The sequence below is a fragment of the Moschus berezovskii genome, chromosome 6 (assembly GCF_049115385.1).
Source record: "Moschus berezovskii isolate FMDL1 chromosome 6, NW_MosBer_1.0, whole genome shotgun sequence".
Classification (NCBI taxonomy): Eukaryota; Metazoa; Chordata; class Mammalia; order Artiodactyla; family Moschidae; genus Moschus; species Moschus berezovskii.
In genome coordinates, this window is record NC_142465.1 from 115,025,034 (window position 1) to 115,047,639 (window position 22,606).

At 40.5% G+C, this 22,606-nt stretch overlaps 1 protein-coding gene across 1 annotated transcript in view; it reads right to left on the reverse strand.

The window, feature by feature from the left end:
* The window catches only part of ENTHD1 (ENTH domain containing 1), a 98,961-nt gene that overhangs the window by 65,859 nt on the left and 10,496 nt on the right, over window positions 1–22,606 (reverse strand). Inside the window, exon 2 of the mRNA XM_055395397.2 lies at window positions 5,322–5,561. Coding sequence (XP_055251372.1) covers window positions 5,322–5,561 — 240 coding nt within the window. The remainder of the gene's footprint in view (window positions 1–5,321; window positions 5,562–22,606) is intronic.

The following is a 22,606-nucleotide window of genomic DNA, read 5'->3' on the forward strand; positions in this document are numbered from 1 at the left end:
TCTTTACAATGGGCCTATTTTTTTTTTACAAGAATAAGGTGATTTTTCTGAAACAAAAGAAGAAAAATAATCGGACTAGAAGCAAATATTCTAAGATGTTAATAGTGGTTGGTTTAGGGTGGTAGAGGTATAAGCTGCTGTTTGTTTCTTTTTTGTATATTTATTTTTAAATTAAAAAAAAAACACTGCTCAAACATTCATCAGTGTAAATGTCTTAGTAGCAACCACACTTGAACCACACACTCTGCCATTGAGACTGTATGTGATAAAGCCACCAAGTATGGCTCTCCATCAACTCTCCATAAATATAAAGTTCACTGTGGGAAAATGCTAGTGGTTTTCCTGTTTAATTTATGTATTTTTTATTTATTTTTGTGGTGGGTCTCCACAGCTTTGCACAGGCTTTCTCTAGTTGCAGCGAGTTGGGGCCACTTTCTAGTTGTGGTGCGTGGGCTTCTCATTGCAGTGATTTCTCCTGCTGTGGAGCACGGGCTCTAGGCACACAGGCTTTAGTAACTGTGGTGTACAAGCTCAGGACTTGTGGTTCACAGGCTCTAGAGCACAGGCTCAATGGTTATGGTGCACAGGCTTAGTTGCAACACGTGGAATCTTCCCAAACCAGGGATCAAACCCATGTCCCTTGCATTGGCAGGCAGATTCCATTCCATTGTGCCAGCAGGGAAGTCCAACATGGGTGTTTTTGCTTATTAAAGTATGACAACTGCTTTGAATTCTAACTTTTGGTTCAATAAGAATCATATGCAATTTTAGGGAACTATTTCCATGATGTAAAATGTTATTACATTTAACACAGGCCAGAGTAATCCTTCTCTGATACAGGTAAAGTTCCACTGCAAAGAATAGTACCACTAAAGAGCTCTTTACAGAAGACTGGATGATCCACAGAGGTAATGCTTTGCTGGTCTAGTTGTGAGCAATGTTGCTGGTGATAGTTCTTATAATTATTACCTCTAAGGAAAGGCCCTAACTCTGATGCTTACAGCTCAGAAAAGCTGAGTTATCACTGTGCTTTATATAGCTGTCTGTCTTGCCATCAAGCAGCATTTATCCTTCAGCTCATCTCTTCCTTCAAACAACAAAATCATCTAAACAAAAAATACCCAAGCTATCCACCAGAATTAAAACATGAGGAAAACATCCAGAAATAGAAAAAAAGGAGTAGAAGCAGTGATGTGTGTATAACACCTTCTCTAAAGTATCTTTTTTTTTCACCACAAAGAAGTGAGGCACAGCTGTTTCAGCTCAGGATCCTAAAGCCAGGGTATCAGATTTCTAGCAGTGCATTCAATTTTACATTTCATTATAACTAAATAATTCCGAAGCATCTTTAAATTCCTTCTGATGGAAATTTACCCTTATGAAGCTATAACTTGCCTTCATTTTCTCTGACGCGAATGTTAGAGTCATTTTCGATTTCTGTCTTTCTTCTCCAATATATCATCTGTGTATCCATTCCCTCTCTATAGTCTATCTTTAAACATTACCTTTTCCTCATTTCAATAACCCTTGAGCGGGTCCTAGATTGAAACAACTGTCTCCTAGAAAGCTTCCCTCCAATTTGTAGCTCCTTCATTGCTATACAAAGCAATAAGAATTATCTTCCACCAACAGCTGTTTTCAGTAATAAGAAAGCTAAGTTCTGTGACTAAGCTGAACATCCCTTCTGTTCTCCAAGACCTACGATGGATCCTAGTTGCTAGTTGTATCAAACTGAAATTTCCAAATACTGCTCATAAACTGTATTTATAAACTGTAGGGAGTACTCTCAACTATCTGCTTATTAAAATTTATATTTTCTACTCCATTTAATCTGACAACCATGTATTACCATGATTAATTCATTTCTTGCATTCTTTCCCACTATGGTAGGGACTATTTGTTGTCCCCTATATTTATTCTCTCCTTCTTCCTTAACAATAGATTTTCTTTCATCTGGGCACATGGCTATTATATAGACTACATTTCTCAGCCTTTCTTGAAGCTAGGAGCGTCCATGTACCTAAGTACTAAACGATAAGAGTACGTAAGCCAAAACGTTACAGGCAATTTCCATAAATGTCCTTAAAGGGAAAGGGCATTCATATTTTCAACCTTCCTCCTTCCTACTGGCTAGAAGGCAGATGTAATGGCTGGAGGCAAGCAGCCATCTTGGATCATAAAGTGGAAGTTACATGGTGAGTTTGGTGGAGCAACAAGACAGAAAGAGCCCTGACATCATGAAGAGCCATACTGGTCCTAGAATACCTAGTTCTGGATTATTTTCAGAAGAGAGAAGTTCTTCCTATGTCTATACCACTGTCAGTTTTGTGGCCCTAATACTGTCATTCGTCGGTGCCCCTAATTTTCACTGATCCACACATCTCCAAGTTATCATTTGCTGTTTTCCCTGTCCCATTAATAATGCCTCCTAATAAACTTTCTTATCTTCCCCAGACCCAGTCAAATTACCAGGTTTTTTTCTTCTTTTAAAATACAGTTTCAGATTCAAATGCCTACATGGATATGGTTAGTATTGCTAAGCTTACTTAATCCAATTTCTCTTTTTTGAACACAAACACACACTTCTATATAGCCCCTTTGTATGTATACGATACACAGTGATGGTAAATGAAATTTTAAAATCATGTAACATATTTTTTAACAAACTTACTATAGCTTTTATATCTAAAAATTCATTATTCACTTTAAATCTTCACTACAAATGCACTTCAGTGATGCTGTCATCCACCAAAACTCTTTTTGAACATCTTTTTTTTGAAACGGACTGAAAGTCCATCACTGGATATAACCTCTGTGAGAGCAGAAATACACCCAATTTGTTTACCAGGCCTAGCCAACAGTGTCTGGCACATAGTACACAGGTACTCAATACATGTTTGTGGTATGAAACAAATGAATTGTAGCAAAACTTCTTCATTTGCAGGTAGATTGATTTTTTTAAATAGTCAAAAGGTATTCAGAGCTCAGTCTAGTTGAATAATAAGCTATCATAAAGCTGGGAAATATCATTTTGGGTTTAAAAAAAGCAGTGACTGTAAGGCAATAAGCTAGATTTTCTTATATGAATCACAAAAATGGCTCAGAGTTGAGCTACTTCTGCAGCAATTTAGGGATTCATCTCCTAAGTTGAGGGTGAAGGATGCCAAGCTTTCTCCCATCTCAGAGCATTTGCACCACTGTTTCCTCTGCCCAAAGATCCCAGATATACCTGGACAGTTCCCTCACTTCCTTCAAGTCTCTGTTTAAATCTCTGCCTCCTCCAAAAGAACCTCCCTCACTACCTGACCTAAAATAAAGCCATTCCTGTCCCTCTCTGCCCTGTCACTGCTTTCATTTGCTTTATAGGACTTGACACTATCTGACACAGTATTTACAATCTGTTTTATTTATGTGTGTTTAATATTTATTTCTGTCACTAGAATATTTGCTCCATGATGAGAGGGGCTTTGTTTTATTCGCTATCATTCCAAATTTCTGATGCTGCTGCTGCGGCTGCTGCTAAGTTGCTTCAGTCATGTCCGACTCTGTGCGACCCCATAGACGGCAGCCCACCAGGCTGCCCCGTCCCTGGGATTCTCCAGGCAAGAACACTGGAGTGGGTTGCCATTTCCTTCTCCAATCCATGAAAGTGAAAAGTGAAAGTGAAGTCGCTCAGTCGTGTCCGACTCTTCGCGACCCCATGGACTGCAGCCTACCAGGCTCCGTCATCCATGGGATTTTCCAGGCAAGAGTACTGGAGTGGGGTGCCATTGCCTTCTCCACCAAATTTCTGCTAGATATCCAAATTTCAAATTATAAATTTAATAAATATATTTATAATGAAAGAAAGGAAGAGGAAAGCAAATGGAAGAAGGAAGAACAAAAATGCTAACAGAGAAGTAGCAAAAGGGATGCAGAAACTCTAGGTGAGTCACAATTGGTTATTTTACTCTGTTACTTCATTTTAGGTATCAGTTTGAATTTAAGGCTTCTATGAGAAAATTTCAGAATGTGTCTCTGGCTCTTTCAAGATTTATGTCAAAGGACTAGGTCCCCAAAGAAAGAGGTTCCACTACTTTTTAGAAGTATTTGGTTGGTATTTATTCATACTATTATAATTACAATGCCCACCTCTTTTACTATCTTTCAACTGCCCAGTCCACACCAGCACACATGGAGTGAACATCTGAGAACTCTTGACTTGTCAGAATAGTATTATACTTTAACGATTTTTAGCAGGATTGTTTTGTATTGGCATTAATATTAAAATTTTAAATTTTCAATATTTAACTGACACCTAGAATGTCTCTATTTCAATATCTGGCTTAATACGATTACATGATAAAGCCGAGAGGCAGGCTTTGAAAATGCTTTCAACTATGTGCTCCTATATGTATATCACATATATGTGTAAGATATGTGACATACATATATATATATATATATATATATATATGTAACATAACGTATGTATATGTTACTCCTACTATGCCCCTCACTATGGCATAAAGTGTAGCTGCTTTCAAGGGCCAGTTACCTAAGACATTTCACTAATATTTTTGCTTCTTCAAACTGTCCATTCTTTACACACAATTTATTAACAGGGTGTATACTGGAGAAGCTAGAGCAAAATGACATTCCTTTGTTGTTTAGTTGCTGAGTTGTGTTCGAGTCTTTTTGACCACGTGGACTGTGGCCTGCCAGGCTCATCTGTCCATGGGATTTCCCTTTATGTTTCCGCAAATTCAGTAGAAAAGATAACTGCCTTTTCTTTCTGATTTCTATTAAAACATTATAAATAAGTGCTTTCTTTTCTAAGAAGGACTACTTTTCAGTGGTCCAGATTTAAAGTTTTAGGTAAAGGAAAGGGTTATATAACACAAGGAACTTTCCTAGAAGAGTTTTAGAGCATTCTCGGAATTTGGAGGCACATTTTTTAATGTCAATGTCTTGATTTGGAGGATCAAAGAATGCAAATGTGTGCACACCCAGACCCTTAGTCTCCGAACATAGTTCTCCTTCATCTCCAGTTATGATTAATATCTTAAAACTCAATCAGGATGCCAAATAGGGTAATACTAGTTTAATACCTTTAGAGCTCAAAAACATTTTATTTGAATCCCAGATAACTGCATTCAGAAATAGTCATAAAATTTTCTGCTGAACAGTAGCCTTCATCACTGTTGTCTACAGAATGAGGTCTAATGTAGTAACAGTACTACTAATATAGCATTAATACTTCAATACTAGAACCCAGTGTTTTCTACTTTTTAACTGAAACGATATCTATTGCACTTTAGGCCAATGCCCATTATACGCACTTTTATTATGTAGCCGTGCAACCTTAAGCAGCTTATTCTTCTTTGCAACAGGAATTTCTGGTGTGGGGGCAGAAGCACACGCTGTTGGTGAGTTACCCGTACCAGGTAATCTTTTAGGAAATGTCATAGAGTAGGAGGTACGCCGTCTAGTCCGACACGCTACTTCCCTCTCTCTATGCAGCAACTGTTCGTCCATCAGCAACGTTATAACTTGTTTTGACTTCTCCCGGATATAATAACCTGAAAAATACATTAATTGGCTTATAAAATTTTAATTAAGGCTACCATAAAATTTTATTCTAGGGGGAAGGAACAAGATGGCGGAGGAATAGTACGGTGAGACCACTCTCTCCCCCACAAATTCATCAAAAGAACATCTGAAGGCGGAGTAAAGTCCACAAAACAACTTCTGAATGCTGGCAGAGGACATCAGGCACCCAGAAAAGCAGCCCATTGTCTTCGAAAGGAGGTAGGAAAAAACATAAAAGATAAAAAGAGAGACAAAAGAAGTAAGGACGGAGCTCCGTCCCGGGGAAGGGAGGCTTTAAAAAGAGAGAAGTTTCCAAACGCCAGGAAACACTCTCACTGGCAAATCTGTGGCGAGCCTTGGAACCTCAGAGGGCCATATAACCCTTTTTTTTTTAAAGATTTTTTTCAAACCCACAGATTACCAGCCAAATGGTAACTCCCAGTGGAGAAGCAGCGCAGACGCCTGCATACACAATTAGCAAGCGGGGGCTGGGCAGGGAGGAGCCGGCTGAACTGCTTAGAGAGAGGACTGGGCTTGAATGCCGCGAGGGCAATCTGAGAGAACTGGGGATAGCAAAGCAGACTGGGATAGCTTCCCACTAGAAGGCGGAAAGCCCTAACTTAAGACTCCGCCAGCCCCGCTCACAGAACAAAGGACTGAGCAGAGCGAGCCGGCTGCAGTCGGCCCATCCCCCATCCCCCGCCGAGACAGGCAAGGGAGGGCAGCCAGAGCCACAGTGGGCAATCGCGTCCTCAGAAAGGCATCCGATACCAAACTGCAGTCAGGCTTCGTTGCTAATCAAGACTTCTTGGGCTCGGGGCCGGTCGATATCCGCCTGAGAAGGTGCGCCGGTTGTACACCCAGAAAACCGAGTGGCAGGGACTGGGGAGGCGATAAGTCGCAGCGATCGTGCTCGCCAAACACCTGGTCACCTGAGCTGGTCGCCTTTGGACTGGGGAAGGCACAAAACGCAGGCCCAGCCAAGTCTGTGCCTTTGGTAGAGTACCCGAGAACCTGAACTTGAGCCTCTCAGACCTGGGAAGTGCATACAACCCAGCACCAGCCTCAGATAGTTCCCAGCAGAGCAACCTAGAGCCTGTGCAGTGTAGACTGGGACAGCACACGTGCTGTGAGCGGGGGCAAACCCAGTGTGGCCGAGACGCTGCGAGCACTACCCACAGACGCCAGAGATATTTGTCTGCAGCGTTCCTCCCTTCCCAGAACAGGACTGAACAACTGAGCCTTTAAAAAGTGTCCACCCCGCACCCTAGTGTCAGGGCGGAAATTAGACACTGAAGAGACCAGCAAACAGAAGCTAAAACAGAAGGAACCACCTTGGAAATGACAGAGTAGTCTAGAGGCTACTCCAAGAATAAGACCAAAAACCAGAGGCAAGAGGCTTAAGCCCGAATCCTGAGAACACCAGAGAACTCCTAACTCCAGGGAACATTAATCGATAGGAGCTCATTAAACGTCTCCATACCTACACTAAAACCAAGCACCACCCAAGGGTCAACAAGTTCCAGAGCAAGACATACCACGCAAATTCTCCAGCAACACAGGAAAATAGCCCTGAGCTTCAATATACAGGCTGCCTAAAGTCACTCCAAACCCACTGACATCTCATAACTCATTACTGGACACTTCATTGCACTCCAGAGAGAAGAAATCCAGCTCCACCCACCAGAACACCGACACAAGCTTCCCTAACCAGGGAACCTTGACAAGTCACCCGTCCAACCCCACACATAGCGAGGAAACTACATAATAAAGAGAACTCCACAAACTGCCAGAAGAGGGAAAGGCCACCCCAAGCAAAGCAATAGAAGCAAGATGAAGAGGCAGAGAAATACCCTACAAGTAAAGGAACAAGATAAATGCCCACCAACACAAACAAAAAAGGAAGATATAAGGAATCTACCTGATAAAGAATTTCGAATTTTGGTGGTGAAAATGATTCAAAATCTTGAAAGCAAAATGGAGTTACAGATAAATAACCTGGAGAAAAGGATTGAGAAGATGGAAGAAAGGTTTAATAAGGACTTAGAGGAAATAAAAAAGAGTCAATATACAATGAATAATGCAATAGATGAGATCAGAAACACTCTGGATGGAACAAACAGTAGAATAACAGAGACAGAAGACAGGATAAGTGAGCTAGAAGATAGAATTGTAGAAATAAATGAAACAGAGAGGAAAAAAGAAAAACGAATTAAAAGAAATGAGGACAATATTAGAGACCTCTGGGACAATGTTAAACGCTCCAACATTCGAATCATAGGAGTCCCAGAAGAAGAAGACAAAAAGAAAGACCATGAGAGAATACCTGAGGAGATAATAGTTGAAAACTTCCCTAAAATGGGGAAAGAAATAATCACCCAAGTCCAAGAAACCCAGAGAGTCCCCAACAGGATAAACCCAAGACGAAATACTCCAAGACACATATTAATCAAATTAACAAAGATCAAACACAAAGAACAAATATTAAAAGCAGCAAGGGAAAAACAGCAAATAACACACAAGGGGATTCCTATAAGGATAATAGCTGATCTTTCAACAGAAACTCTTCAGGCCAGGAGGGAATGGCAAGACATACTTAAAGTGATGAAAGAAAATAACCTACACCCCAGATTACTGTACCCAGCAAGGATCTCATTCAAATATGAAGGAGAAATCAAAAGCTTTACAGACAAGCAAAAGCTGAGAGAATTCAGCATCACCAAACCAGCTCTCCAACAAATGCTAAAGGATCTTCTCTAGACAGGAAACACAGAAAGGGTGTATAAACTCGAACCCAAAGCAATAAAGAAAATGGCTACGGGATCATACTTATCAATAATTACCTTAAACGTAAATGGGTTGAATGCCCCAACCGAAAGACAAAGGCTGGCTGAATGGATACAAAAACAAGACCCCCATATATGTTGTCTACAAGGGACCCACCTCAAAACGAGGGACACATACAGGCTGAAAGTGAAGGGCTGGAAAAAGATATTCCATGCAAATAGAGACCAAAAGAAAGCAGGAGTAGCAATACTCATATCAGATAAAATAGACTTTAAAACAAAGGCTGTGAAAAGAGACAAAGAAGGAAACTACATAATGATCAAAGGATTAATTCAAGAAGAAGATATAAGAATTATAAATATTTATGCACCCAACATAGGAGCACTGCAATATGTAAGACAATTACTAACAAGTATGAAAGGGGAAATTAACAACAATGCAATAATAGTAGGAGATTTTAATACCCCACTTACATCTATGGATAGATCAACTAAACAGAAAATTAACAAGGAAACACAAACTTTAAATGATAGAATAGACCAGTTAGACCTAATAGATATCTATAGGACATTTCACCCCAAAACAATGAATTTCACCTTTTTCTCAAGTGCACATGGAACCTTTTCCAGGGTAGAGCACATCCTTGGCCATAAATCTAGCCTTGGTAAATTCAAAAAAAGTGAAATCATTCCAAGCATCTTTTCTGACCACAATGGAGTAAGATTAGATCTCAATTACGGGAGAAAAACTATTAAAAATGCCAACATATGGAGGCTGAACAACACGCTGCTGAATAATGAACAAATCATAGAAGAAATCAAAAGAGAAATCAAAATATGCATAGAAATGAATGAAAACACAACAACCCAAAACCTCTGGGACACTATAAAAGCAGTGCTAAGGGGGAAGTTTATAGCAATACAGGCACACCTCAAGAAACAAGAAAAAAGTCAACTAAATAACCTAACTCTACATCTAAAGCAACTAGAAAAGGAAGAAATGAAGAACCCCAGGGTCAGTAGAAGGAAAGAAATCGTAAAAATTAGGGCAGAGATAAATGCAAAAGAAACAAAAGAGACCATAGGAAAAATCAACAAAGCCAAAAGTTCTTTGAGAAGGTAAATACAAATGACAAACCACTAGCCAGATTCATCAAGAAACAAAGGGAGAAGAACCAAATCAATAAAATTAGAAATGAAAATGGAGAGATCACAACCAACAACACAGAAATACAAAGGATTATTAGAGAATACTATCAGCAATTATATGGCAATAAAAATAACCTGGAAGAAATGGACAAATTCCTAGAAAAGTACAACTTTCCAAAACTGAACCAGGAAGAAATAGAAAATCTGAACAGACCCATCACAAGCACGGAACTAGAGGTTGTAATCAGAAATCTTCCAGCAAGACCAGGTCCAGACGGCTTCACAGCTGAATTCTACCAAAAATTTAGAGAAGAGCTAACACCTATTCTACTCAAACTCTTCCAGAAAACTGCTGAGTAAGGGAAACTTCCAAACTCATTCTATGAGGCCACCATCACCCTAATCCCAAAACCTGGTAAAGACCCCACAAAAAAAGAAAACTACAGGCCAATATCACTGATGAACATAGATGCAAAAATCCTTAACAAAATTCTAGCAATCAGAATCCAACAACACATTAAGAAGATCATACATCATGACCAAGTGGGCTTTATCCCAGGAATGCAAGGATTCTTCAATATCCGCAAATCAACCAATGTAATATACCACATTAACAAACTGAAAAATAAAAATCATATGATTATCTCAATAGATGCAGAGAAAGCCTTCGACAAAATTCAACATCCATTTATGATAAAAACCCTCCAGAAAGTGGGAATAGAAGGGACATACCTCAACATAATAAAAGCTATATATGACAAACCTACAGCAAACATTATCCTCAATGGCGAAAAACTGAAAGCATTTCCCTTAAAGTCAGGAACAAGATAAGGGTGCCCACTTTCACCACTACTATTCAACATAGTTCTGGAAGTTTTGGCTACAGCAATCAGAGCAGAAAAAGACATAAAAGGAATACAAATTGGAAATGAAGAAGTAAAACTTTCACTGTTCGCTGAAGACATGATCCTCTACACAGAAAACCCTAAAGACTCTACCAGAAAACTACTAGAGCTAATCAATGATTACAGTAAAGTTACAGGATATAAAATCAACACACAGAAATCCCTTGCATTCCTATACACTAATAATGAGAAAATAGAAAGAGAAATTAAGAAAACTATTCCATTCACTGTTGCAACGAAAAGAATTAAATACTTATGAATATATCTACCTAAGGAAACAAAAGACTTGTACATAGAAAACTATAAAACACTAGTGAAAGTAATCAAAGAGGACACTAATAGATGGAGAAATATACCGTGTTCGCGGATTGGAAGAATAAATATTGTGAAAATGAGTATACTACCGAATGTAATTTATACATTCAATGAAATCCCTATCAAGCTACCAACTGTATTTTTCACAGAACTAGAACATATAATCTCACAATTTGTATGGAAATGCAAAAAACCTCGAATAGCCAAAGCAATCTTGAGGAAGAAGAATGGAACTGGGGGAATTAACCTGCCGGATTTCAGGCTCTACTACAAAGCCACAGTCATCAAGACAGTATGGTACTGGCATAAAGACAGAAATATAGATCAATGGAACAAAATAGAAAGCCCAGAGATAAATCCATTCACCTATGGACACCTTATCTTTGACAAAGGAGGCAAGAATATAAAAATGGAGAAAAGACAGTCTCTTTAACAAGTGGTGCTGGGAAAACTGGTCAGCTACTTGTAAAAGAATGAAACTAGAACACTTCATAACACCATACACCAAAATAAACTCAAAATGGATTAGAGAACTAAATGTAAGACAAGATTCTATAAAACTCCTAGAGGACAACGTAGGCAAAACACTCTCTGACATAAATCACAGCAGGATCCTCCAAGACCCACCTCCCAGAATATTGGAAATAAAAGCAAAAATAAACAAATGGGACCTAATTAAAATCAAAAGCTTCTGCACAGCAAAGGAAACTATAAGTAAGGTGAAAAGACAGCCTTCAGAATGGGAGAAAATAATAGCAAATGAAGCAACTGATAAAGGATTAATCTCCAAAATATATAAGCAGCTTCTGCAGCTCAATTCCAGAAAAATAAATGACCCAATCAAAAAATGGGCCAAAGAACTAAACAGACATTTCTCCAAAGAAGACATAAAGATGGCTAACAAACATGAAAAAATGCTCAACATCCCTCATCATCAGAGAAATGCAAATCAAAACCACAATGAGATACCATTTCACACCAGTCAGAATGGCTGCTATCCAAAAGTCTACATGCAATAAATGCTGGAGAGGGTGTGGAGAGAAGGGAACCCTCTTACACTGTTGGTGGGAATGCAAACTAGTACAGCCACTATGGAGAACAGTGTGGAGATTCCTCAAAAAACTGGAAATAGAACTGCCATATGATCCAGCAATCGCACTCCTGGGCGTACACACCAAGGAAACCAGAATTGAAAGAGACACATGTACTCCAATGTTCATTGCAGCACTGTTTATAATAGCCAGGACATGGAAACAACCTAGATGTCCATCTGCAGACGAATGGATAAGAAAGCTGTGGTACATATACAGCCATTAAAAAGAATGCATTTGAATCAGTTCTAATGAGGTGGATGAAACTGGAGCCTATTATACAGAGTGAAGTAAGCCAGAAAGAAAAACACCAATACAGTATACTAATGCATATATATGGAATTTAGAAAGATGCAAATGATAATCCTGTATACGAGACAGCAATAGAGACACAGATGTATAGAACAGTCTTTGGGACTCTGTGGGAGAGGGTGAGGTGGGATCATTTGGGAGAATGGCATTGAAACATGTATGTTGTCATATGTGAAATGAATCACCAGTTCAGGGTTGATGCATGTTACAGGGTGTTCAGGGCTGGTATGTGGGGATGACCCAGAGGGAGGATAAAGGGAAGAGGGAGGTGGGAGGGGGGTTCAGGAGGGGGAACTCATGTACCCCCGGGGCAGATTCATGTCAATGTATGGCAAAACCAACCAATATAATATTGTAAATAATTAGCCTCCAATAAAAAAAAAATTAAAAAAATAAAGTTAAGTTTGAGACTCCATAAAAGTCTCAGCAAAAAAAAAAGGGTCTATGGTTATATAAATAATCAAGTTTATTGAGAACAGATCTATTTTTTAAACAAGTCTTAATTTGGTTATATTTGGTAAAAATGATGATGATTTTAGGGAGAAAAGGATGTTTCAATAAATGTTAAATCCCAGTTTGTTAATGGCGGTCTACCAATGGAGGTAGTAAGACTCATTTCTTGGATAGTTCCTTGCTGTTATGTGATATTAATGTAAAATTTAATTGAATTCTTAAAGAACACCCTAAGTTTGTTTCTGAAGCTTTTCTCAGTGATCTATCTTTGGATGAAGATCAGATGCCTCGTGACCTGCAACCAGGACTAAAAAAAAAAAAAAAAAGGACATAATTTAAAGGACTGTCTCCAACCTGGATAGAAGGACTTTTTTCAGAAGAAACTACACTACACCAGGATGAGAAGATGACAACATCAGAGGTAGACAGCTTGCCCAAGATGCTGGACCTGATTCGTATGATCATTTATAATGTTTTCTTGACTTCTTAGCCCTCTGCGTATAAATCAAATGCTTTTCTACCATAGGCCTGATCCTATGCTAGTTTTAGAAATTAATCCAATTGTCGGGTTTGTAGACATGTAAAAGCTCATTCTGCTTATACAAAAACTCTGTTAGACTTGTGCCATCCTAATGTCCTTAACCCATGGCAACAGTCTGCTTCTAAACTGGAAAATTAAAAACAATAGCTGGAAATCAGAGTCAGGGCTATGGGAAATCCAAGATGGCTGCTTGGCTTTTCCCAGCTCCCTGACAAACCTCATTTTTTATTTGATGGGTTAAAGCCTCCCTGGCTACAGGGCCTCCATAATGAAAAATCACAGAATATTAAGTTTTGTAAATTGTTAAATTAAGTTTCTAGTTTTGTTAATGTCTAGTGTTTACTAAGACTCACTGCTGAGACAGTTCCTTGTTATGTGATACTGCTAAAAGATTTAATTAAGTTATTAAAAAGGACACTCTAAGTTAGTTTCTAAGGCTTATCTCAGTAACCAATCTTCAGATAAAGTTCGGATGCTCCATAATGTACAACCAGGAGATTAACACCAGACTATAATCATTTAATGAATGAAGTCAGGGGACTTGGGGTATACCAGGCTTTATCTAATGAAAGTTCTTGACTTATAATTCTTATTTTACTAATAACTGCTGCTGCTGCTGCTGCTAAGTCACTTCAGTCGTGTCCGACTCTGTGTGACCCCATAGACGGAAGCCCACCAGGCTCCCCCGTCCCTGGGATTCTCCAGGCAAGAACACTGGAGTGGGTTGCCATTTCCTTCTCCAATGTGTGAAAGTGAAAAGTGAAAGTGAAGTTGCTCAGTCGTGTCCGACCCATAGCGACCCCATGGACTGCAGCCTACCAGGCTCCTCCATCCGTGGGATTTTCTAGGCAAGAGTACTGGAGTGGCTTGCCATTGCCTTCTATGGCTATATTATTTTCTATGTCACTTGTTTCACTGAGCCTGTGATATAATGCTGAACTGACAGTTCCATATGAGATCAATAATTGTAATAATGTGACTCTGGATATGGGAAAAAGCAACAAGAGGAAATATTTTCCTGGACCAGGAGGCTAGTAAGACAGTGGTCCACAGACTTTTGTTACTTGGAAGGCCTGGTCCAATTTTAGCACACTGAGTGGCCCATCACTTCCCTAGACCTGGGAATGAGCCTTCCTAGCACCACAGGACACAGTGGCCATGAAATGGTGTCACATGGTCAGATATGTGGCTATGAAGGGACCCTGCTGACTGGAAGTTGGTACTTGCCAGCTGCCTCTACAAAGATTACATCATGACCATTGCAAGCTGATGACCTTCAACACCCCATGAAAGAAGTTCAGGGTGAAAATCAGGAATGAGGCACTCTGTGCTCTGAAAAAAAACAAAACTGGCAGAACAGGCCTTCAGATAGTTAGATCTTTTCAGAAAAAGGTTTTATGAGTTCCAATTCTTGCATCTTCTCATACCTAGAAAAACACTGATGTCATTAATGGTGAAATCTGCTTTGGCTATTAAAAAAATTTTTTTTTTCAATTAAAAGTCAAAATAGAGTAGCTATGTCAGACATCCTGGGAAATAACTATTTCCCAGATATCCTGAAAAATGATATTATGGGTGTGATTTCAGATTAGACGCTGTGACCTAATGTAGAACTTAATGCTCCTGTAATGCATTTTTGCTTCTGTACTTTGCTTGCTGCTCGTAAAACCAAAGTTACTCCATTTTAAGATAAGGTTGTTTTTAAGTAAAGATTCCTAAAATTGTTTTTGAAAAAATAAAAAAATTAAAAATAATTTATTCTAAGAAAAAAATAAGCGAAGTGTAAAAACCTTTAGCAAATGTAGAGGGAAATCCAAATTTCATTAGAATTGTCAATGACTATACTCCTATTCTTACAATTTAAGAAGTAAGCATTTGATGAAATCACATCATACACTGGCATTACATTTTTCATCTTAAATATGCTACTGGATTTTTCTTTTGAAAGCACTACATTATTTATTTCATTTTTCAAATTGGCATTAAGCACTACCTAATACTGTACTATATAGGCGTCTGTTTCCTTGTTTATTGGTTTCTCACCTAGAATACAAGCTCCATGAGGGCAGAGACTCTTTAGTGTCTAGAAGAATGATTGGCACACAGTAAGTGAAAGTGAAAGTCCCTTAGTCGTGTCTGACTATTTGCAACCCATAGACTATACAGTCCATGGAATTCTGCAGGCCACAATACTGGAGTGGGTAGCCGTTCCCTTCTCCAGGGGATCTTCCCAACCCAGGGACTGAACCAAGGTCTCCTGCATTGCAGGCGGATTCTTTACCAGCTGAGCCACAAGGGAAGCCAAAGAATACTGCACTGGGTGCAGATCTTCCCAGCCCAGAAATAGAACTGGGGTCTCCTGCATTGCAGGCGGATTCGTCACCAACTGAGCTATCAGGGAAGCCCATAGTAAATACTTAATGAATATTTACTGAGTGAATGAAGCAATAAAGGAGAAAATTACCAAAAAGTCTCCTTTTTCTTCTTGATGCAGTGCAAATGAAGCCAGACAGATGAAAAATACTGGTTGCCAATTTACAACTTAGCTGCCTGAGAAAGTTATTTGGCCTGAAATAATTTGACCTTCCTAATTGGAAAAGGTTAGAACTAGAACTTATGGGGCAGATGTGGAACATTCTACTCAGAGTCTGCATGGACGGGTGGCTTTGAGGACAGTTGCAATAGTTCAAAGGGAGAAGCAGGCACCTTGAGCAGGATGTCAAACACAAGGATGAGGGGCTTCTCCCCACAGCCTCAGGGCTCCTTCCTGAGAGCAGTCTGCAGCGTCAGGACAGTGAGGCCACAGCAATTCACAGAAAATTGGGGAGAAATCATCCCGAAGTGAACTTCCCATTCAAGGGTGCCCACTGCCCTAGCCACCTCCCATCATCCCTAAGATACCGGAGAGTAGGAACCTGGATGTTTTAAAGGATCAGAGTTGAAAGTGAAAAGATTCAAGAACCCAATAAACCTGCTTCGATGATGAGGTAAATAATAACAATAGTAATAAGATGGCATCTACTTACTTCTTACCAATACACTTCCGAAAAGGATGAGTACACAGTACTAAACTATAACCGGCTTCCCTGGTGGCTCAGTGGTAAAGAATCTGTGTGCCAATGCAGGAGACATGGGTTCGATCCCTGGATTGGGAAGATCCCCTGGAGAAGGAAATGGCAACCCATTCCAGTATTCTTGCCTGGGAAATCCCATGGACAGAGGAGCCTGGAGGGCTATAGCCCATGGGGTCGCAAAAGAGTCAGACAGGACTTAGCAACTGAACAACAAACTAAAATAGAATAGTACTAAAAATAGGCAGCAACTGCTTTGTGTTTGAAAAGAGAATAGTGAAGGGGACTGAAGAGGGGAGACAGAAGGAGGGAAGCAGAGGGAGACAGACAGACAAAGAGAGGAGAGGGAAGGAGAGAGAAAACAGATTCTCTGAAATAGGAAATTAAACTACACAACAGATCAACAGCCAGATACTACATAAGACACATCAAGAAGGAAAGCTTGTTAGTTGAGGTGAAGGTTAAAACAAAAACAAAGCTATATCCCATCTCATTGGGAACCTTCTGGTCATTAGTGACAGAACCTCAATTTGAGCTGCTTGCGGGAAAGTCAGGGGTTGCAACTGGGCTGCAGACACAAATGAAGCAGAGACTGGAAGCTGCTGGAGCCTCACCAGCCACCCCTGCTTCCCTCCGTGTGGCGCCTTCTCTCCTCGCAGGCCCGCCTCTGCAATCTGGATGTGGAAAAGGCCACAGGCAGCTCCACATTCACACCTCAGACTGTGTCACCTGAGGAGCCTCCTTCTTCATTTATTCAAATTTGAAAATTCTAGGAGAATGACCGGAGAAGGCAATGGCAAGCCACTCCAGTACTCTTGCCTAGAAAATCCCATGGATGGAGGAGCCTGGTAGGCTGCAGTCCATGGGGTCGCTAAGGGTCGGACACGACTGAGCGACTTCACTTTCACTTTTCACTTTCACACATTGGAGAAGGAAATGGCAACCCACTCCAGTGTTCTTGCCTGGAGAATCCCAGGGACGGGGGAGCCTGGTGGGCTTCTCTCTATGGGGTTACACAGAGTCGGACACGACTGCAGTGACTTAGCAGCAGCAGCAGCAGCAGGAGAATGACACTGAGCAGCCCAGCTTGAAAGTCACCTACCAGTCACTGGCCAGAGAGTAGGATGCTACCATTAGCAACCCCCATTAGAAAGACACAGTGGATTCAAATGAGTGAAATAATGCCATTTGCAGCAACACTGATGGACCTAGAGATTGTCATACTGAGTGGAGTCAGTCAGACAGAGAAGGAGAAACACCATATGGCATCCCTTACATGTGGAATCTAAAGAGAAATGATACAAATGAGCTTATGAAACAGAGACCTACAGACTTAAGAGAAGAAAATTATGGTTGCTGGGCTGGGGTAGGGGAAAGGATGGGGGCAGGGATAGTTAGGGAGTTTGGGATGGACATGTACACACTGTAACATTTAAAATGGATTGCCAACAAGGACCTACTGTATAGCACATGGAACTCTGCTCAATGGTATGTGGCAGCCTGGATGGGAGGAGGGTTTGCCAGAGAATAGATACATGTATACGTATGGCTGAGTCCCTTCACTGTTCATCTGAAACTATCAAAGCATTGATAATTGGCTTTACCCCAATACAAAATGAAAAGTTTAAAAAAAATTCTTAAATTTTGTACCCATACGAAATGATGGACGTTCACTAAACTTGTGGTAATCATTTAATGATGTATGTAAGTATGCTGTGTATCTTAAACAGTGCTACTGGCAGGCTACTTATTTACCACGAGTGCCACCTTGGAAGTCCCACATGTCAAATACATCTCAATAAAACTAGAAGAAAAAAAATTTAAAAAAAGACAGTGGAGTGAGAGGAGGATCAACACGATAGAAAAATGAATGAGGAAAAAGCCAGTATGAACAATCCTCCCAAACTCAAAGGATGAGAACATGCAAATCTCTAGATCAACCATGCAACAAGTAATTCTCAAGGATGTTAATTTACGCAGTCGTTTAACCGTTTCCTGTATACTTTAAGTTTCAGGAAATACTCTAAGTAGTGGGGGCACCGGTGAGGAAAAGACGGACAAGGTCCCTTATGAAGATAATTTCAGATAAAAATTCATGTTTTACAGGAAATGAAGAAAAGAGATGTGCTAACATCAATTCAGGGTGCGGTCAAGGAAAGTCTTACCGAGGAAGTTACGTTATCAGTTGAGGCTTAAACAGCAAGAAAAAGCCAGCTGCGCAGACCTGCACGGGGAGAGCTCCTGGCAGAGGGAACAGCCCAGATTTTGCTTCTCCAGGAAAGCCTCCTACTGAGAGATAACAACCCCTTTCTGCCTCACCCTGCATGTACCTCAGGGTCTCACTGGTCACATTAGGCCCTACCTTCACACACTCACTGGAGAAGGCAATGGCAACCCACTCCAGTACTCTTGCCTGGAAAATTCCATGGATGGAGGAGCCTGGTAGGCTGCAGTCCATGGGGTCTCAGAGTCGGAAACGACTGAGCGACTTCACTCACTTTCACTTTCACACACTCACAGCACCAAGACTTCAGAGGCTTCCACGGTTTGTAACTGTCTGTGTGATAAATGTCTTTTTCCTCCATTAGAGTACAATATCCACGAAGGCCAAAACTATCCTTGTTCTCTTAAAAGAAACTTAAGAAACGTTTGTATGTTTCACAAGCTGGACTCAAGATTGCTCAGAGAAATATCAGAAACCTCAGATATGCAGATGACACCACCCAAATGGCAGAAATCGAAGAGGAACTGAAGAGCCTCTTGATGAAGGTGAAAGAGGAGAGTGAAAAAGCTGGCTTGAACCTCAACATTCAAAAAACTAAGATCATGGTATCCAGTCCCATCACTTCATGGCAAATGTTGTTCAGTCGCTCAGTCGTGTCCAACTCTTTACAACCCCATGGACTGCAACATGCCAGGCTTCCCCCAGACTTTACTCACTGAGTCACAGGGAAGCCCAATTTATACGGTGAAAGAAATCAAATAGACATTGCCTCTAGGAAAAAGGGAGGCTTGACTGGAAAGGGTAATAAAGGAACTTTCTGGGATGATGGAAATGTTCTTTGAGTGGGTGATTGTTATGTTTATCAACATTTGCCAAACTGTATACTTAAGATCTACGTGTTTTAAAGTACATAAATTATATCTCAATAAAGCAGTTAGCATTAAAAATATACTTTAAAAATAATTTATAGTAAATAAATGAAAAATATTGTTATTAAAGGAGTCAGTTATCACTTTTATGTTTGTGAGAGTTGGACTGTGAAGAAGGCTGATCGCCGAAGAATCGATGCTTTTGAACTGTGGTGTTGGAGAAGACTCTTGAGAGTCCCTTATACTGCAAGGAGATCCAACCAGTCCATTCTAAGGGAGATCAATCCTGGATGTTCATTGGAGGGACTGATGCTAAAGCTGAAACTGCAATACTTTGGCCACCTCATGCAACGAGTTGACTCACTGGAAAAGACTCTGATGCTGGGAAAGGTTGGGGGCGGGAGGAGAAGGGGACGACGGAGAATGAGATGGCTGGATGGCATCACCGACTCTGTGGACATGAGTTTGAGTGAACTCCGGGAGTCGGTGATGGACAGGGAGGCCTGGCGTGCTGTGATTCATGGGGTCGCGGAGAGTCGGACACGACTGAGCGACTGAACTGAACTGAACTGATATTCCTAAAAGAAAGTCAATTGCTGTAAATTTGCTGAGAGTATAAATATATCAAGGTATTAATCATCCATTCACCAAATACCTATTGGGTGACCCTACACCCAGGCATAGTACCAAGTACTAGGAACACTATTGCCGCTCTTAAGAAATTCAAGTTTGGGGAACTTCCCTGGTGGCTCAGTGGTTAAGGATCTGTCTTCCAATGCAGGGTATGTGGGTTTGATCCCTGGTCAGGGAACTATGATCCCACGTGCCGTGGGGCAACTGAGCCCGCATGCCACAATTACTGGAGCCCACATGCTGCAACGAAGATCCCAAGAACCACAATTAAGACCCAACACACTAAAAATAAGGAAAGAAATTTTTTTTTTTTAAAACAATGATTCTGAAACCAAAACACCTAGATTGTAAACAAAACAGACACAGAATGTTCCTGTCCTTATGAGACTTACTTTCTGTAATCTGTCACTAACTAGCCATGTGAACTATTAGGTTGGTGCAAAAGTAATTGCGGTTTTGCATTGTTGAAATTTACTGATATTGGAATACATTCTTAAATAAATGTGGTTATGTTTACAGTATTTTAATGTGCATTTCTTGTTTTATGATTTTTGGCTGATGTTGCTTATTACTTGCTCTGTATTTTATACATATTTTAGACAATGAAAATGATGTTAGACAAAAAGCAAATTTGAGCAATTTTTTTATTCGAGTTCAAAATGGGTCGTAAAGCAGAAGAGACAACCTGCAACATGAGCAACGCATTTGGACCAGGAACTGCTAATGAACATACAGTACAGTGGTGATTTGAAAAGTTTTGCAAAGGAGACGAGAGCCTTGAAGATGTGTGTGGTAGCTGGCCATCAGAAGTTGACAACAATGAACTGAGAGCAATCATCAAACCTGATCCTCTTACAACTACATGAGAAGCTGCCAAAGAACTCAACACTGACCATTCTACAGTCATTTGGAATTCGAGGCAAATTGGAAAGGTGAAAAAAACTCCATAAGTGAGTGTCTCGTGAGCTGACCAAAAATGAAAAAAAAATCGTTTTGAAGCATCTTCTTTTATTCTATGCAACAACAGCTAACCATTTCCCAATCAGATTGTAGCATTCAATGAAAAGTGGATTTTATCCAACAATCGGCAACGACCAGCTCAGTGACTGGACCAAGAAGAAGCTCTAAAGCACTTTCCAAAGCCAAATTTGCACCAAAAAAAGGCCAAGGTCACTGTTTGGTGGTGTGCTGCCAGTCTGATCCACTACAGCTTTCCGAATCCCAGTGAAACCATTACCTCTGAGAAGCATGCTCATAAATCGATGAGATACACTGCAGACTCCGATGCCTGCAGCCAGCACTGGTCAGTAGAATGGGTCCACTTCTCCACGACAACACCCGACCACACATCACACAAACAATGCTTCAAAAGTTGAATGAATTGGGCTACAAAGTTTTGCCTCATCCTCCATATTCACCTGACCTCTCGCCAACTGACTGACACTTCTTCAAGCATCTCAAAACTTTTTGCAGGGAAAATGCTTCCACAACCAGCAAGGGGCAGAAAACGCTTTCCAAGAGTTTGTTGAATCCTGAGGCACAGATTTTAAAAGTCATGTATTTATTTTAAATGTTTTGAGACAAACAATTTGATTCATTGCTTTAAATTTACTTCACCTGAAAAGCTGTCTGGAGGTGGAAGAAAACCATATTGAGAACATTATTTGAAAATGTTAATATACTATTTGCAAATAAGTTTCTCTCATTTCCCACCTTTTCTGACCTGTTTTCTCAACTTTTTCCCCCCAGTAGTATCACTATTATTAACTATTGAGCATGTTCTTTGTGATAGCACTGCTGTAACATTGGAGATGAAGCCTGGACAAAACAGACACAGAATGTTCCTGTCCTTATGAAACTGACTTTCTAGTAGGAGAAGATATATCATAAATAATAAGATAAAACATACCAACATCTGATAAGAAATATCATGAAGAAAAAACAGAAGGTGCAAAACATATCAGTGAAAAGAGTGGGCAGGCCTGCTTTTTTGTAAATAGGGTAGATCTAGAAGTCTGCATGGGCTTCCCTAGTAGCTCAGCTGGTAAAGAATCCACCTGCAATGCAGGAGACCCCGGTTTGATTCCTGGGTTGTGAAGATCCCCTGGATGAAGGATAGGCTACCCACCCCAGTATTCTTGGGTTTCTCTGGTGGCTCAAATGGTAAAGAATCTGCCCACAATGCAGGAGACCTGGGTTCAATCCCTAGGTTAGGAAGATCCCCTGGAGGAGGGTATGGCAACCCACATCAGTATTCTTGCCTGGAGAATACTGGCAAGAGGTGCCTGGTGGGCTACAGTCCATGGGGGTCACAAAGAGTTAGACACGACTGAGCGACTCAGCACAGCACAGCACAGAAGCCTGCACTAATAAGATGACTTTTTGAGCAGAGATCTGAAGGATGCAGAAAGCGCTGCAGGTATCTGAGGACTCCAGGCAAAGGGAACAGCAAGTATAAAGACCATGGAGGAATAGAACTGCCATATGATCCAGCAATCACACTCCTGGGCGTACACACCGAGGAAACCAGAATTGAAAGAAATACATGTACTCCAATGTTCATTGCAGCACTGTTTATAATGGCGAGGACATGGAAGCAACCTAGATGTCCACCTGCAGACGAATGGATAAGAAAGCTTTGCTACATATACACAATGGAGTATTTTTCAGCCATCAAAAAGAATGC